This window comes from Acipenser ruthenus, chromosome 3 (genome assembly GCF_902713425.1).
Source record: "Acipenser ruthenus chromosome 3, fAciRut3.2 maternal haplotype, whole genome shotgun sequence".
In the NCBI taxonomy this organism is placed as follows: domain Eukaryota; kingdom Metazoa; phylum Chordata; class Actinopteri; order Acipenseriformes; family Acipenseridae; genus Acipenser; species Acipenser ruthenus.
Genome location: NC_081191.1, coordinates 38,563,187 through 38,583,004, shown reverse-complemented (window position 1 = coordinate 38,583,004; position 19,818 = coordinate 38,563,187). Strand labels below are relative to the sequence as shown.

The 19,818-nt window shown below is 38.7% G+C and overlaps 1 protein-coding gene across 5 annotated transcripts in view; it reads right to left on the bottom strand.

The window, feature by feature from the left end:
- Positions 1-19,818, bottom strand: part of LOC117394419 (RNA-binding motif, single-stranded-interacting protein 3) — a 445,596-nt gene that overhangs the window by 96,516 nt on the left and 329,262 nt on the right. For all 5 annotated transcript variants that reach the window (XM_059012898.1, XM_059012897.1, XM_059012899.1 and 2 more), the window contains 2 exons: positions 4,043-4,200; positions 2,599-2,678 (listed from right to left, as the gene is read on the bottom strand). In XM_059012898.1, the coding sequence (XP_058868881.1) occupies positions 2,599-2,678; positions 4,043-4,200 (238 nt within the window). The remainder of the gene's footprint in view (positions 1-2,598; positions 2,679-4,042; positions 4,201-19,818) is intronic.

Sequence of the window (19,818 nt, the reverse complement as noted above, 5' to 3'; positions counted from 1 at the left end):
TGAATGAAGTATGTCTTTGTGACACACTGCACAATCATGTACTTTTTGAGTGATAGCTAAGTGGTTTAGGCTTTGAAATACTGCATCACATTTTCTACCCATCAGGTCTGCAGAAAGCTTAAAGGGGATTGAATTTATTTTAAAGCATTTTGTACTTGTAATATGGTCTGGACCATGTGGCCAGGTCAAAATAGGGAGACTAACTGAAAATGGCGGTGTTGCCGACATGGCGCCATGGCAAAGTTACAAAATTGACTGTGACACTTGTCTAAAAACAAACTTATTTTATGCATATAATCTAGGTGAACAATACAAATCAAAAGAACAATATGTTTTGAGACCATTTTGAGAAATTATTCTACTATTAATATAACAGGTTTTGTTGTGTTTTATGATTTGTAACAACTTTAGAGCTCTGTTAAAGATATAACTACACAAACATACTTAAATATTTTAGCAAAAATAAAGTATATATATATATATTATATATATATATATATATAGTGTGAACGAATCAACCCTCTTCGCGGTTCGTTGCCCCTTTAAAATTACAACCCAGCACAACAGAAATGGAGTTTTAAAGCACAGTTGCGCTACTTTTAATTCAACACAAAAACAAACAAAACACAAAACAAAACCTAACTCCGTTTTGAAGCACTTACTTATTCCCCTGACTGACTTGCAGGACGGCTAAGCCGTTTACCTGTCCCCACAAACAAAACACTAACACAGCACTTACTTCATCTATGACTGCTCGGAAGCAGAGCACCTCTCTTCTGCTTCCTTCTACTCAGCAGCCTTGAGCAGACTGACTGCTCCTCTTAAATACCCTGCACCTGGTCCCAATTTAACAATAGCTACCAGGTGCAGGGGAGAATTAATAATAAAACAATTGACAAATTAAATGAAACAATAAAACAACCCAACAAAAAGGTGCATTCTGCACATGTTTCTCTCGCAGGGAGGTTTTAACCCCCTCCCTGCTGTCTCACACAACCCACTGCCTTACAATATATATATATATATATATATATATATATATATATATATATATATATATATATTACTGGGATAATCTTACATCGATTTCAAAACTGACGATGCGCACACGCTGTCCTCATAGGGGATAACCCGATCATGCTCTGTTCACCCACCCTAGTACTACGACAGGCCATATGATGCAAGTTCACTTGGGAGTAGTTCAGCGTGTTTTGTGTATCGGAACTTGTCGAGTTACACAAGTAAAAAATAGTTGTCTGTTCTACAATGAGTTTGCTTTCCACACCAACAACAAGCGCTGGACAAAAGCTCTTCGTTGCGGGTTTCTTAAGTCATAAGAAAAAAGCAACAGAAACAAAGATGATTGACAAAATTAAATCTATGAAACTGAAACTTATATCAATGAAACTGAAAATAAAAGAGGAATTATCCTTAAAACAAAATAGAAATTGATAATAACATTCATAGCCAAACTGAAACTGAAACTCGAATGTATCACCCTAATCAAATGTGTATCGATACTACTAAACCAACACACCCAGGCCTGCCAGGCCTTGGAATAACAAACCATGTCTGACAAGTAACGATTCATTACTCCAGTCATAAATTACTTACCAGATCCATTATTTATATCTACCATTTCCTAACCTTCACCTTAAAACAAGCCAAGTGACAAATGTTGATTCTGAAAGTCATGGCAGGCAGTTCTGGGTAAAACTAGTGAAGGATTTATGTTTGTGTGCGTGCACTTTCTTGTGGGTGAACAAAGTTCCAGTCTATAAAACCATGTTCCTTAAATGAGACCAGAATTTTGTAACTGTATCCCGGAAACTACATAATGAATAGTTCTCCCACATAGCCTCCCTTATCATATATAAAGAGTAAGTAGCTTTAAAATGTCATTTTAATGGCTTTTTTACATTTCCCTTTCTATGGTTTTCAATCATTCAGAGTTGTTCTGGTTTGTGTTTCTTCCAGTTTTTGTTATTACAATTTTTTACTTGCTTGGAGTTTGTCTGGAGTGGGGCTGACAGCTGGCACCATAAAATAGTAGGGAAATTTACATAAGTTAAATAGCATTTGAAGCAACTTACTCTTGAAGGTAAACATATAAACTGCAAAGCATCTGCAACCGGTAACAAGTTTTGATTTTGAATAATAACAAACCGTGAGGACCTGCTTAAATATTGTGCAGGTGTGGTGCGTTCACCTTCCTGTTGCAGGTTTAGGTATTCTGCAGAGGCAATACCCAGTCTACACAGGCTTGCATGCTGCCATACCACCACCACCACCACTCGATGTACAGAGGGAGCAGACCTGTGTTTGCAAATTATATCTAAAAAAAATACAACAAGGTAACAGCCCAATTATAGATTTTTCTGTATGGTTAGGGTTCTTATGTGTTAGTCCCTCAAGCAATGTCATAGAGAAAGAGGCACTGCAAGAGAAGCAGTAAGGTCAGCAACAGGTATATATATATATATATATATATATATATATATATATATATATAAAGGAAGGAACTTTTTTTTAAAAAATGTGGGTGACCTGGTTAATTGAATCTGTAGCATGTAACAAATAATCCAAAAAGACACTTACCTGGTACACCTGGTGGTGTTTTCAGGTATTTTCCATTAAAGTGTTGAATTACTACTTCACATTTCTCAGTGGACTCCATTCTAGAATAATACAAGAAATTATATATATATATATATATATATATATATATATATATATATATATATATACACACACATTTTTTCTCTCCCAAATCAAGTTAATTCTTTAGTCAAAAATGAATGAATAATGTTTTTTAAAAAGAGAAAGATACAACAAGATGAATCAAGCACATCTTACTTATAGTACTTTAAGAACTTGTTTTGTGAAATAAAACTCTAAACAGCAACACTATATGGACAATTTAATAGATTACACCAGACAAAATGCAACAAAGGCTTAATGTTATTTTACAATATTTAAAATAAATATATTTTTGCCAGTGTGAGATTAAAATGAAATATTAACATGCACCCCATATACTGTACTTTAAATAACACAACATCACACATACATACATAATGTAAAGACCATAAAAGCATGCATATCTGTTTTAGTGAACGAGATCTGCAAAGGCCTAGGAGTGGGTCACACATTGTCCTCTACAGAGAAAGCCAGTGTGATGCCCTTTTCACAGCTTTATTTGAAAAACTACCTCTGAAAGAATGTGCCCATTTTAAACAAGAATTGCACAATTAGATGCTGTGAATAGAGAGTGCATGCTCTAATCTGTGGCACGCTTCACTTGAAACCGAGAATGCTGTTATCAGCCTTGACTGCAGAGGACGAATAATACAGAGAGAGAACTGTCTACATTTCTCTTTTCATGCAGTAATGAAGTTGAACTACACCTGCGCTCTTTTTTTCAATGCGGTACCTGAACACAAGGGAAATTCCCATACTGCCTACCACTGTCCAGTCCAAAGAGTACCTTCAGAAATACCCTAATTAAAATGTGTTGGTGATCTGTAGCCTGCCACACAGTAGCTCAACCTTGGGGGAAATCCACTGAGAGGAATAATTATGAATGCCATTAAGCGTTCTTGTCCTAAAGAATTACCTGCTAAATGACCCTAATGGATTCTGATAACGTTAATGGAGAGTGCAGACAGTTTATCCTCTTTGATATACATTGTTTTCCCATAACATCTGGTATTTCTCAGACTATACAGTACACCATAAAAACAAAAAAAACCCTTCCAATTATACCCTAAACAGGTGGTGTCTGCAGTGTCTTTCTTTTTTTGGGGGGTGGGGTGGGGTGTCTAACCCCCTTATTTAACCCCCCCCCCCAACAATTTAGGTATTACCTTAGACAAGTATGCACCTTTTAAGGAGTGTATGATTTATTGTGTTTCTTCAAGGACTTGGTGCAAAACATAAAGTGCAGTGAAGGCCTCTCAAGATGATTAGAAGCAGGTAGCAAGCCTGTACACATGAATAAGCCTGCACATTCACATACTGAGCATTTTAATTTAGTGCAAACCTGGCGAACCCGACCCCTCTGCTGACCCCGTTGGCATCTCTTAATATCCTTGTGGAAATGACGTGACCGAAAGGCTTGAGCATGTTCTCCAGCTCCTGCTCGTCCATGGAAATGGGGAGATTGGAAATGTACAGGTTTGTGGGGTCCTGCTCTTGTTGCTGGAAAACAATAACAAAAAGAAAAATACATTTTCAGTAATCTTGTTAAAAGGACGATTTGCTAGGGAGAAGATACACAGTTGCTTGCTTTACGGCTAGTTTCTATGCCGGACTGAAGTCATGTCACCCGTCTCTGAAAGGGTTTTAGCAAAGGTTCTGTGTTGCTCTCTGACCCACCACATATTGATTCAATCACCAGGGGTGTAGGCATGCAAAAGGCCAGAAAAGAGCCTTATTGAGCTGAATGTGTCTGCAGCCACATCATACCTTATTTAAAAGGCCATGCTGTTCTCAGGTGGAGCATTTTTAATGGAAAAGACCCTGAATTGGGGCACCCTGATCCCAATTCTATTTAATGGAATGCATTTAAACAAAGCACCAGAATGCTTTAAAACAAACAAACAAACAAACAAACAAACAAACAAACAAACAAACAAACAAAACTGATAGATTAACTGCAATTGTAGTTGTTGATAACATTTTAGTTTTGGGTTCTGTTATATTGATAGGCAGTTATATACAATCTATAAACATGATATTAACGTATTATTACATAATTCCTAGATTGCACTACTTATAAAGTGGCAATATTTAGATGTGTCACTATTTAGATTATTAGAAACAGCCCTGGAAAAAAAATGAATGAATGAATACATTAATTAATCTAGGGCCATATACTGTATAAGGTTCCAATTTACTGCAAGGAATGTGAGTCCTTACCTTATATAATATACATGAAGAAAGCCAAATTAAACTAAATAGCACTATTCAGGAAATCAATCATTACCTTTATCACAATTCCAGCCCCCTAACAGTACAGCAAGGCAGCTATGGATAATTGCTGGCATAGTTATTTAAGGAGGTGTGGCAGGGCGGAAGCCCTACACATGGGGAAATATGTAGTTTTATTGTATATTTTTGCATTATTTGTTGTAAATTGATTTAATTAACTGTTTAATTGATGTTGCGCTCCGCCGTGGACGATTACCTGTCTGCGTGGAGCAGCAGCTGAAAGCAATGAGCTGTTCCAGCAGGCAGGTGGGCGTGTCTCGGCAGAGCGTTAGTATAAAAACATAGCGATCGCTGTGATCGGGGCTGCTGCAAGGCCTTCACAGCACCTTTGATTTAGAGTTTGTTGTATTGTGTTTTATTTTTGAGTGTTTGTACAGTCGTGTATCGTCCTCTGTGCGCTACCATCGCTGGTAGCGTCACATGACATTATTGTTTACTTTTTGTTTATGTTTATTGATTAAATCCTGTGCGCCTGTGTCGGCGTATCAACGTCAATCTCTATCTCAGTCTCGTCTGTGTTCTCCTCGGCTACCTGAGGCAAGTTTACCAGGACTCTATCACAGGAGGATATACGTTTTAAGGGTGGTTTTACCTCAGTTAGACTAAGTGGAGCCATAATGTTATGGAGACTGACCCAAGTGTATTGCTGGAGAAAATACATGCTTTTATTTAGAAGATACTGCCTCATAATGCAGCTTATATCTGTATAATTGGTAACTGCACTATATTAAAATGCTGAAACTCATTAATCTCCATTGACAGAGTTGGGAATAATAACCCCAGAAAACAGCCTATTCTAGCTGCTTCTAAAGTAACTTAATTAGGAATATAGCACATACACTCACAATGGCATAGGGTAACAGTATTACTGAATTTAGATCTAATATTTCCTGGGCTGTTACTTATATTGTGTACAGTATATGAACACAGATATATCTAAAACAGAATATATATATATATATATATATATATATATATATATATATATATATATATATATATATATATATATATATATATACACACACACACATATATATATATATATATATATACACACACACATATATATATATATATATATATACACATATATTGGTTTTCAAAGGAGAGCAGAGCAGGTCTATTGAACAAAACTATAGACATATGAGGACAAGCCGTCAATTCACTCATATAGCAATATATTTCAAGTTCATGAGGTATTCTGCTATGTATTGTTATTGGGAAAAATATAGATATATATATTAGACAGCAGCTAGCTTTTTAACAACAGTCTAGAGCAGATTTCATCATCCAAACACTTTATTGTATTCATTAAAATTGACTCTTGAACAAACATTTGAAGATTGTTTATATCATGCATCACCCGTCCCATGCACAACCAAGCAAGACATGCTACAGTATAAAAGAGTCATGTTGTGATCCACAAGAAGTTCGTAATAACAATTCATATCACCGGGCTGTAACATATGATACTCTACAGGGGTAGCTCAGGGATCTTCATTATTGTTCTTTTGAATTCAGGCCATACTATTCAGTCATGGCAAGGGGGAAGAAAGCTATTCTAGGATTCTTTGCCCTTATATGGAAATGCTGCGTCAGTTTCAACTCTTTAGCATTGACCTGAGGTAGCTCGCCAGAACATTTACAAATTCACTAACTTTAAACATAGTCATAAATGATGGATTTAATTGTATCCACAATAACTTAAACAAAAGATATCCTGGGTATTTATATCTAGGTCAGTGAATAATGAGTTCCTAAATACCACAGAAAAAAGAGCAGGATGGCTAGCCTTTGGGAAACCTACAGTAACAACATACAGTAATGAAAATTGAGCAAGCTTCTCTGCTGAGAGGAAAAAAAAGACTTCCATAAGTGTGTTACCCCAGCTACTACCTTAAGATAATATCAAAAACCCACTATATGCACATGTAACAATGTAACTAGACTCAATTACTTGTGTACAAGAATGTCCGGTCCAAGTTTCATCAAAATTAAATAAGCTGTTCTCTAAGGATATGTAAAAAACAGAAATTGTGCTAAAGCAGTTTGTGTATTATGGACAGAAGATATAACAATAAGAACTATAAAATAATGACTTAAACAGACACCAAGGAAATATACAACTATGGTCAGAAGTTTTACATCAACCTATAGAATTAACACATTTTGCTTCATAGTGTCGAATGAAACCTGCTTAATAATGTTTTGTAAATATATTGAATTACATACTGTGTTGTAGTTTTCCATATATTTCTCAAATATACTGTACTACTTTTATGGTTTCTGGTAGACTTTTGCAATATCATTTCGTAGTTTCTTTGATTACATAATGTTAAAAAAAGATCAAAATTATTTTCATATAGTTTTTTTAAAATTTTTTTTAATTATGTCTCAATCCTAAAATTCTAGGCAATGCAAAACTATTGGCCATAGCTGTATATTTGTGCATCTTTAACAGCGATAGATCTTACTGTATATTGCGTAAAACAGAATGAACAATACATTACTATAAACTGTACTATACTGCATGTATGTAAATGCACATCAAGGGGCATATTGTCAATATAAAAGGAAATACATTGTTAGGATTAATATCATCCTCTAGCATTTTGGTGACATTCATCCATTTTATGAGATTAGTGCTGTTCTGATCTAACCCTCCTGTAACAGAGGCTGCTTTGTTTGTCATATAACCCGCAGTACATCTAAATGGGCTATTCCTTGCCCTGAGACAAGAAAGCTACAGCACAGACCAGCCTGTTGACAGCTGTTACCCATAAACACACGCAGCAGTTTCTTCACCAGTTTCATATCAACATTCCAGAAAAAAACAAACTACAAAATACATCTATCTACTGTATCTTTGAACATTGGACCATTTACAATAGGAGGATTATCAAATGCTCAAGTGTTTTCATATATTCCCTTCAGGTCTGTAAAATGTGCAGTCAAACCCACACTATACAAAAACACCTTCTAGTAGGCAGTATTAATCAGACTTTGGTTAATTTTCTGTACTTCAAGTCCTTTGCACCCAATGCAGTTCTGTTAGAACCCTGCTAAAACAATAACACATGGGCTTTGAAAAACAGAGGAAGCTGTAGGTTTTTGCACAAAAAAGCAGTTCTTCTCGGAAAGGGATTAAGTACCTGAAATAATCTATGCAAAGAATTCCTAATGCTAGTGTGGAGCCCTGAAGCCCAGAAATCAAGTTTATCAAAACCTGCTAAGCAAGTTCAGTGTTGAGCACAATTATTTAATAAAAGAAGCAGCATGCTTTGGGACCCTGGAAGGCCAGCGCTGAAAACTTAATGGAGCCACGGCAAGTCTCTGTGTAGTGAATTGGGAGAGAGGGGGATGCATGAAGTGGGGGCTGGTCTACCATGGTAACAGCATCCCCCTGTTTCTAAAGCGCCTGGTTTAAAGTGTCAAGAGTCAGGGAATTATAAAACAAAAGTAGCATAAAGAGCTGTCAAACAGGGAAGCCTTTGATGTGTTCCTTGCTCCAGAGGCTTTCTGCTTTGTGAATGGAGAGATCAATCACCACCACTTTGAAGCTTTGTTGTCAAACATATCCCAAATACTTCCACCATGCTGTCGAGCACGCTAATCAAAATGTTAATAACTTGGTGGATATGGACTGGGTGCCACAAATGTACAGGATTAGCAAAACAGGCATGTTAATGTTTTAGAAATTGCACAAAAAAAAAAAAAATCCAGGTCAGGCACAGTTAGATGTTGCTTGTTTTATGCCATTTAAAATGATTTTATTTGCACACACAGTTAAACTTGACGTCTCACTACAGGTACTGTAAGTAAGGTAAAAGTATAATGCATATTATTTTGGTTTGCAATCGCAAGCAAAATATCTAAGGAACATGTGGCTGTTACTCATGACAGATATCAAGGACTCATAATATATGTATATATACGTTTAAAGAAACTGAAAGCACGAGGGGTGTACCGAGAGAGGAAAAACAGCTGACTGGCGGAACCAAACCAACCAGCCAACACAGACCCCTATCTACATACAGCTGCACTGTGCACGACACCCCAGGCAGTGTGCCAGCACTGCCTAGACACAATACACACTTCCACTCACAGACTCACGCAGGATGACACACACACACAAACGGCGGGGAAGACACTAACACACACACACACACACACACACAATACACTATTATTATTATTTGTTTATTTAGCAGACATCTTTATCCAAGACGACTTACAGAGACTAAGGTGTGTGAACTATGCATCAGCTGCAGAGTCACTTACAACTACGTCTCACCCGAAAGACGGAGCACAAGAAGGTGAAGTGACTTGCTCAGGGTCACACAATGAGTCAGTGGCTGAGGTGGGATTTGAACCGGGGACCTCCTGGTTACAAGCCCATGTCTTTAACCACTGGACCACACAGCCTCCTAACACTAACTCTAACACCCCCCCCCCCTCCCCCCTCCCCCCCGTGTCCAGTCCCAAGCAGTCCCAAATTGACCTGCCATTACAGTATGATTTTCATGAGACTTCCACTTTAAAACAAGGCTCTGTCAGTACAACAGTACTTTGTGGGCTTTGAAAATTCCACATCACCATGTTGCTAACCAACAACATTTCTAATATACATTTTCAAATAAAATAAGGGCAGCTTTGGTATGTGTGCGGTAAATTTTACAATGTGACTCATTTATGGACTTCAGCCACCAAGCACTTTCACGGATAATAAAAAAATATTGACAGCTTTCAAAATACACTCCTTTTTATTTGTAGCACTGTTTAATTTTCTATCCTGAATAATTCCTTTTTTTCAGGGACATCACAAAAAGCTTAAGATATACCACTCAGTCGCTGCTGAGCTGTTAAAAGTCAGAGCCAAGACTCATGATTGTTTTTTGAATCCTAATTAAAAAAGGAAATTGATACAAACTCCTTCCAATTCCTTTTCACCTTAGAGCCAAGATGTGCTTCCAGGCGACATCAGAGCTGTAAATAGATTGCATCGTTTTATGAAAGAATAAAAAGAGTGTACAACATATAAAGAGACCTGCATAAAGCATTTGCACCAATTGCTTTTTCTACTTTTTTTCAAAAGAATTTTAACCACTGCAGTAACATTTAACTGCTTCTACTGGGAAATATTTTCAGTGGTTCCAGTCAAATTCACTTTCTCACATTATATCGTTTTCATTTATTGTACTTTGGCTTACTGAATAGCTACTGTATGCTTTTCTTTTTTACCTCCATTTATTTCAATGGTCTGTGCAATTGTGTCGACACTGAGCATAAGTGCAATGGTGTTCTTGTTATGGGTTGCAAAAGTTTTTTTTACAATTATCAATATGGCCGCCAAACCGTGGGACCAAAATGTGTCATTTTCATATCACCAGTACTTCACATGAGTCTCTATGGTCATATAAAGTTTCATGACTGTAGTGTATTGCACCTTGGATTTATGCACGAATGTATGAAAATAGAGCCATCGTGAAACGGTTATTTGCGTGCCTCGCCCATGTTTTGTAACGAAAAAGCGTGGATTTTACAAACAGTAGAAAGGACCTGGTCATGAATATGCGTGCCAATTTAGGTGTCGATTGACATTGCGGTTTAAGACAAGAAGATTGTTGTATATTTGGCGCCAATCCAGCGTAGCAGGCAAAGTAATTGTTCAATCGACCTCGATTGAACATATGTTTTTTATAGGCCATTGCTGCACTATCTGCTGCCATTGTCATAGTTCCACCTTAAGTTGTTTTTAACGGCAAGAGTTTTGAAAAATTCCCAAAATATCCAAGAGATCCAAGATGGCGGTCGAGCCATGTGACTTTTTCATTTGGGGACGCCAGTCTGGTTGTCCAGCCATAGGCATCTACTTATGTATGCGTTTTCATAACTCTGTGATGTTGTTTGTGCGGAATAACAACAATAATAATAACAATAATAATAATAATAATAATAATAATAATAATAATAATAATATACTGCAATTTAAACTAAATACATTTTTCCAAAGCATTTTTTAGTACAAACAAGGAATTAGTTAGAAAGGCTATTAAGCCTTTTTAAATGGAAGCACAAGATAATGAAGCCGGATGCACAATTTTCCACTGTTTGTGTACTGGGACAAGTTTCCAAGAAAAGTTCCAGCAAGAACACCCAGTGCATGGGAAATATCCCCAAGCTGGGTTTTGCACTGAGAAAAACAAAAGCACATTTATTTTTTATTTGTATTCCTTCCTGTGCTTCCTAAGCTAAAGTGTTGTTGTCACGCTATAAGTTCTTGATAGGTAAGATGAAAGGCAATATATATAAAGTAAAAAGTGGATATAACCACTGAGCTAAAAGAAAACTCATGTACAGGTCAGCAGATAAAGGTATTTAAAATTGTCAAGGGGTTTGTAACAGGGCGAGGAGACCTGTACATGATTATTTGGTTATTTTTAGAATGGGGTCTCCCCCACCGCCCCTGTGTCTCATTTGTGTTATTTTGTATTTGTGTTTTATGATTTATGTATTATTATATAGGACGAGCGAGGTGCCGTCCTTCAGTGTTTTGTTATTGTTTATTTGTGTATTTATTATATAATGACGGCGAAAGCCATGGGTTTTGTTATTGTTTTGTTTCTAGCAGAGGCAGCTCGTCCTCTGCCAGTATATAATTAAAATAACAGTTTATAATTAAATTATTTTTGTTATTTGTGAAAATAAAACGGTGCAAGCGCCACTGCACCGTACCTTCAGTGTCTCTTTGTTGTTGTTCCTGCATCTGGCCTGACATCACCATCTTGGCTACCCTGTCACACATGGAGTTTTTTTTTTGTGAGGAAGAGGATAGAGGATGGGGAGGAAGAGTGGAAAAAAGCAGCAGAAGCTGCAGCAACCGCAACAGCAGCAGCAGTGCAAGAGGTGGTGGTCAAGGGTCTCGACCCTTCTGGGACCCCCGGACTGGGCAGCTGAGCAGGAACGGTGGAGGACTGAAGGAGCCCCCATGTGTGGCGCCTGTGGAGGGTTCGGACACGTCCGAGAGGACTGCCCTTACGGGGACCCCCAATACAAGGAGGCGTGGAACCAGGGTCTGGTTGGGGACGTTGCAGAGTGGTTCTGGGTGGTGGACCAGACCTGGTCATCTCCAGCACCCAAGAGGGAGGAGCCCCTGCCGCCTTTGCAGCCAAAAGGGGAGGAGCCCCTGCCGCCTTTGCAGCCAAAAGGGGAGGAGCCCCTGCTGCCTTTGCAGCCAAAAGGGGAGGAGCCCCTGCCGCCTTTGCAGCCAAAAGGGGAGGAGCCCCTGCCGCCTTTGCAGCCAAAAGGGGAGGAGCCCCTGCCGCCTTTGCAGCCAGAAGGGGAGGAGCCCCTGCCGCCTTTGCAGCCAGAAGGGGAGGAGCCCCTGCCGCCTTTGCAGCCAGAAGGGGAGGAGCCCCTGCCGCCTTTGCAGCCAGAAGGGGAGGAGCCCCTGCCGCCTTTGCAGCCAGAAGGGGAGGAGCCCCTGCCGCCTTCGCCGCCACGAGGAGAGGGAGCTGCCTCTGCCTCCTCCACCACCACCACCTGGAGGAGAGGAGCAGGAGCTGCCTCTGCCTCCACCACCACCACTGGGAGAAGTGAAGCTCCTGCTGCCACCGTCACCTCCCAAGGGTCCGCTGCCGCCGTCGCCTGGGGTCATCAGCTCTGCTTTGCCTGGGGACGCCAGCGCATCGCCGCCCAGGGATGCCTGCCTTGCACCGCCCAAGGATGCCTGCCTCGCTCCGTCTGGGGATGCCACGCCCGCTCCGCTCAGGGATGCCATGTCCGTGGAGAAGGAGCTTTTTCACGGAAAGAGTGGTGAACCATTGGAACATGCTGCCGGACAGAGTTGTTGAAGCAGAGACTATCGAATCCTTCAAGAACAGACTGGATGCTGTCATAAACATTAGTCTGTATCGCTCTCTGTGACCATAATAAGACCTTTAGCTAGCTGCCTGGAGGAAGGGTGGTCCGCTTAGGCAAGGATTCCCAGAGGTTTAATTTCTCCTAATAACTAAATGGTTAGGGTTTTTTTGTTTTTCCTCTCCTGAGTGTTAACGGACCACGCTTGCATTAAGCAAGCGAGCATAGGTGGGCCAAATGGCCTTTTCTCATTCTAGAATTTCTTATGTTCTTATGTCCTCTCAACTCTAATGGACTTGAGATAATAGCCTTTAAGCGAATCAAAATCCTTCTTTCAGGAGGTTACATTATAAACTGCACCCATTTTCCCATTTACTGAACAGCCTCAATATTTTCAGCTGCATGTTTCTAAAGTGATGAGAGATCAAATTATGCCCAGGTTAGCAAGGAAAGAGCAGTTGTGAAATACGTGTGTGTGTCTTTCCATATGGTGATCAAGGTCCTGCTCCATTGCCATTACCCAGAAAGTGTGTTAGCGCTGGGGACCTGTGTAAGTGTGTTGGTGGTTGTTCCATCAGCATCATTTGACCCTTTTATTACACTGCAAAGGGCGCTGCTGAAGTTAACCAACAGAGCTTTGTTAAAAAAGTGCTAACCCTTGAATTAAAACTGATGTTCTTTTTAAGATTATTGCTGCCCCCCCCCCCCCCCCCCCTTTGTGCTGCGAATCATTTGGTTTTTAACTTGTTTGTTTTTATTAACCTTAATTCAGGATATGCAAATGTTTAAAAATATAAGATATAGATACACTGCTGGATCCTGGTAGCTGTAGGTTACAGAACATGGTCTGATTGAACTTTAATAGAGAATACTGTGGGAACCAGGATGCAGTAGCAACTTCATCTTTATAATTTTCTTTGAAAGAGGTGCATATTCTTGTCTGACATAAAGCACAAGTAAAGAACTGAACATTCATGCACCACTGTAGTTATTCCACAAAGGAGCATGGCCACATGTTAATGTTTACAGCCAATCTCAGGTGTGAAATAAACATGGCATTCACTGAGTATTCTGTATATATAACTAGTATGGACAATAAAGTATGTCACATTCAGGGAATTACTTTCCTTAAATCAAATTCTGCAATTGCTTGCTGTAATTAGGAGCACTGCATTTTGCCCAGTCAATCTGTCGATGGATTTATTCAAGGACAGATTCCAAAATGAGATCTGGTAAAAAAAAAAAAAAAAAATGATTCACTCTGTTATTTTGATTATGAGATTTTTGACACTCGTATAACATCCCCCCCCCCAAAGGGTTGCAGTAATTTCAGGAATGTATAATTTGGGGTGCAGAATCGAGCCTCTCTGATGCCACTGTCATCCCTACAGGTTTGCATATGAAGTCCATTATTTGGTTACAATCTGTCTCAGTGCAGTGAGCTGCTTCTGTGCCTGTGCTGGCATGGGCCAACACCATCAAACAACCTTCATCCTACAGCAACATCATAATTATATTATTATTATTATTATTATTATTATTATTATTATTATTATTATTAGCAGACGCCCTTATCCAGTGCGATTTACAATTGTTATAAAACATCACAGTACAAAGTATCACATTACAAAATATCATATTGTAAAGTATCATATTACAGAATATCACAATATCACAGTAAATAATTACATGTAAGAGCGGGTTCAACTAAGAGTAGTTATTTGCTTTTACGAGTAAAGTCCAGTATGCTACATATGTGGCTTATTTTATAAACCTCAGACACCAACAATTTTAAAGGTTCAGTTAATCTTTTCTAAACGTTGTATTTTCTTCTAAAAATAATTAATACCACACCCAAGTTACCATGCAGTTTCTAAAGAAACGAGGGTAATTAACAGAATCAGTTACACCACAAAGACAGAGAAAATCTTGAGTGTGAATATTTGTAAAGCTTCCAGCATGGTACTTATATTGTAAAGCAAAATAAAATAAAATAAAAATAAAACACCACTAAAATTATGCATTATTATGGCAAGTGTTTCTAATCTTTTCTCCAGAAAACTGGTAACATCTGCCACAACACTATCAATAGGATGGGTTGTCCTTTTAACTGTTAACTGTTAATCCAGCTTCTTTGAAATAGACATGCCCCTACCCTAATACTATAATAATAATTCAACATTAACCTGCTCATATTCTTACAACACACACAGTGGTTTTCTATTTTAATAATGACGCACTATAATCAATCACCCACACACCATATTTAGAACATTACTCTGTTATGATTCTAGACTCCAAATTACATAGTATCAGTGCACAAACAAAAACCCTTTTTTTCAGTACAGATGGGGCATATTTGATCCAGGAAGCACAGTTTGTAAGGTAGTTACATCAAGACAGATGTCGTCAATAACTGGGAATTCAAATCCTGTACTGTTTCTTTCTTTTTTTTTTTTTTTAGCCAACTGGGGATGTTGTGAAGGAGAACCACGATCGCGTATTAGACGCTTTCCACTTGAAAGCACACAAGCTTCAATTTCCACCCCATCTGATATAACCAAAAGTTGGTTTTAACTGATGGCTATAACAATCTGTTTTGTCGGTTTTGCTTTGTGTTTGTCACAACCGGCAGTGATGTCAAAGTCCTTATAATCTGACTTAAAAAACATACAAGTTAAGACAGAGTGAAGAGAAAGTGTCGGCTTTAAGAAACCCGCAACACACCTGCAGGAAAGGGAATAGGACATTCTGCGCACGTCCTGGCATGCTAATGATTTTTGAATACAGCCATCTAGTGCATGCTCAGCATCGCAATAACTAAAATTGCCAGGAATAAGATCACGGCATCAAACCAAACTACAGAGCTAATTAAGGAATACTGTAACTCATTTAAAAGATACTGTAATACAGTCTCAAAAGTGCAGTTTCCAATAGCACCCTATTGTAAAAAAAAAAAAAAAAAGAATGTGTTCTAACATGGGAGGTCTACTGTACGACAAGTCTTGGACGCTCTTAATCTAAGGCTTCGCAATGTGAATTTTAAAAACTGACCAGTATACCATGGTAAAAGCATAGCAAAGCGTAGTAAAAAGAATGGCTGACCATATAAATGCATACATATGCAGCACACAGTTGTGCTGGGGACATTTGTCGGAGCTATAGCACACTGTAGAATTTTCATAAGGCTGTGCACCTTTTTTTAAATATATTTTTTAAGGTCTCAAGTCGTTTCTTCTTACAGGATTTGACTGCAGTACTACCGAAGGCTATCATTGCCCTGGCAACTCTTCTTTGCTAAACCTGCAAAGGTCAGGCTGGTAAAGCACTGACGAACAGTCTGGCAGCCCGTGCTGGAACAGTATACAATTACATGACATCACTCCTTTAACAAGTAAAGCATTGTCTATTATCTCATCTACAGTATAGGTGTTTCCATCTGCTGCAGTGTGCCCCCCCCCCTCAACCACAGAAAAAAAAACAATACAGCCAATACCTGGTTATGTCTAGCATTTGTAAAATATCCTGAAGTTTCCCGATAGTGCATTCCTGCCTGCCTGCCTGCCTGCCCCCAGAGACATTTGGTGTGCGGCAGTTACCGTACTCCCAGCTACACAGACCAACCACAAACCAGATCCCCTTCTACTGTAATTAGAATAATTGGTATCAGATGAGGTAGGTTTAATTGGAAAGGAATGCAGACAAGGCTGCAGGGCTGTTCCTTTCAAAAATCTGCAAAAAGCACACGCACACACACACTGGCAAACCAACACACAGGCACAAACGCATCAAGACAACTTTAGTCACATGTACAGTAAAGGCAAATGCAAGCAATGTACACACATAGTTAGATAGGATCTACATTCAGTTTGTGCTGGGAAGTGTGTGTGTGTGTGTGGTGGTGGTAGTGGTGTGGGGAGGGGGTGGGGTGTGTGTGCAGGGACAAGTGCATCACTAGGGCATTTCAGTCAACCTGCTGCCACCATAAAACAGGTCTATTTTTTTTTGTGTGGCTTCAAATAATCACTGCTTTTGATTGAATACTATCTACATGTCCCTTATAAAGGTTTACCACAGTAAATGTGTGTGCTAACTTTGCAGTTTTACCATGTACACAGCATTTACAGTACCATAATGTACCATGGTTTACCATGTTTTCAAATATGCTTTACCACTGTACATTACCTCTGGGCGTTACATTGCTTACAGTGTTTAAGTTCAGATAGGAATAACTGCTGCCCGTCACAGTGACTAGTCTCAACTCAAGAAAAATAATAGCCTTTCACTTAGCAGCCTTATTTTTTAATTAAACAGAACATGAAAAAAAATAGTTCAGAACAATATGTTTTCAAAAGTTTTTAAAATGTGTTTCTTATTTTTTAACATTAATAGTTTGCTTCATAATTTCAAATTCAATATTTTACACAATAGCTCTAATTAAAAATTAAAACACTACCTGAATTAAAGCATTTTGTACTGAAAAGATTTGAGGGTATGCAGAATTACATAAGACTAGACTGATGTATCTAGACTAAAAAGAACATGTAAAAACCATACAAAAATGCACATAATAAACTGCACTTGCTTTATGCTTTCATTTCAATGAACACACGAGGCACAGTCAATCACAATCATGGATGAAAACAAAATAAACAAATTCCAGGAGGAACGAAAGGAGGGGCCGTGGATTGAATCGGCCTATCAGTGACTTCCTTGGTTAACAAGCATGTGCTAAGACAAGAATTGCCGAATCTCACACATTGGTTGCCTATGCTTTTAAAGGACGAAGTCTAGAGCATCATTTGTCAAATGTGGCCACCAGTAAGTCAAGATCAATATATATATATATATATATATATATATATATATATATATATATATATATATATATATATATATATATATAAAATTTATTTATTTATGTATTTATTTACTTATTTATTTATTTTGCCAATGAGAGATTTGGCGACCACAATGAGAGCAAGTACAAAGAATTACTTACTAAAAATCACCCAAAATGTTTAGAAACAAACAAAACATTTACCGTAGTAAAATAACTGTGTGACAAACTTCAGGCATGACAAACCAATCAAAATGTATTTCACTAAAGCCCCTAACCAATAGAGATGAGTTTTTGGATGCAGTACAGCATGACATTCAAAGTGCAATGTTTTATTGGAGAGGTTTCAAAATCGTTTTGCAAGACCCAAAATGCTTACTTATCCAAAGGAAATAGAAGATGTTTTTTATAGAAGATGTTGATGGAATGCCAGAAAAAGAAGAAAATCACCTAGAATACAAACTTCTTTACACCAATAGTGAAGATTCTGAAGTATGTGAAATAAGCCCTGGTTATAAATATACCAATGTGTATGAGGGTAGTACATTATATAATTATTTAGTGTAGGCTAATGTGTTACACTTACAATAATACATCGGTTAGCTTTGCTGTTGTTAGTGTTACCCTTTTTTTGTTTTTGTTTACATTATTGGCTCCTTTTTCATTTTGCCATTTACGAATTTGGTCCAATGTAGTATATTGCTTGTATAGCTATTAATTAGTTAATCTAATGTAGTATTTTGTATTTATTTATTATCATAACCCTGGTTTGCTGAAATTGAAATGTAACCATTACCGTATGGGTGTTTACCTCCTAAAGACCCTGAACCTGAATAGACATATCAAAGCTGCACGCAGTTCCTGTGGCGCAGTCATGCCCGCCCCCGAGGGCATATAAGGACTGCCCGCACAGATCACAGCATCCTTTTTCCTTCAAGCTTGCTGCAATCATGAACGCAGCGACCTTGAAGGTTAATGGTTACATTTCTATTTCAGGGAACCAGTGTTAATAACCTAAAGTTCCCTTTCAAGTACGAAATGTAACCGTTACCGTATGGATGAGTGTACCAAAGCTGTCGCAAGGGCAATATTGCAGAACAACTGGAATGCTGCAAGGCTAAGCCGAGAAGCTGCCTTGTGCATTAACATATGGAACCCCAGTAACCAGTAGCCAGGGCTAAAAAGTCCCACTCTATGTTTATGTTGTAGGGGTCGACCCAGAAGCTGCCCTTAATGCTCTAGTTCCAAAGCCAGTGTTTCTGTGGATCCATGGATCTATGGAGAGTAGCACACACCACTGCATTGAAAATGTCTGTGACAGATGAACCCTGGAATAAAGCCCATGAAGTTGCCATGCCCCAGTGAGTTTTTCGGGAGGGGGCAAGTTGGCTCGCTCATAGGCAGTCCTGACTGTGTCTGTTATCCATTTGGACAGCCTCTGTTTAGACAGGGCTTGACCTTGGGACTTTGCCTCATAACAGACAAAAAACAGTTTGGACTGTCTCCAAATTTTCGTCCTGTCAACATAATACACTAGTGCCCGCACAGGGCAGAGCATATGGAGCTGCCACTCCCTGTCAGACTGGAAAGGAGGTGGATGGAAAGCCTCCAATTCCACAGACTGGTTGATATGAAATGCAGAGATAGTTTGGCAAAAAAGCAGGACTGGTACGAAGCATAACCCTTGTCCTGGCTTCTGGAAAAATTAAGCAGACTTTCATAGGTGGCCGAAGCTGCCGAGGTCCTTTTAGAAATTGTCTCGTGTAAAATGCTTTTTTGGGTTTCCATTCGCTCAGTTTATTTTACTCAAGTAAACCGGGCTTTTCACCAGACGTCATGCAAATGAATGGGAAAGGTGGGGGTTGATATGTAAATTAACTATGTATAAAGTACTTGTGCTGTTTTTGAAAATTACTAGTGACATTTTGTGAAAATGTGGTTTCCATGCGCAGAGAACTGCTACACTAATGAATCTAAGCTGCTGTAATACAGCAAAATACCCTGTGCCTGCTTGATTAACAATGTGCTTTACTGCTCTTGACCAAATTGTTTTTCAATTTGAGGAGGCTCGTGCTGTCAGAGATGCTCTCCTTTCTTTTAAATTGTGTTGGATTTACTGCTGT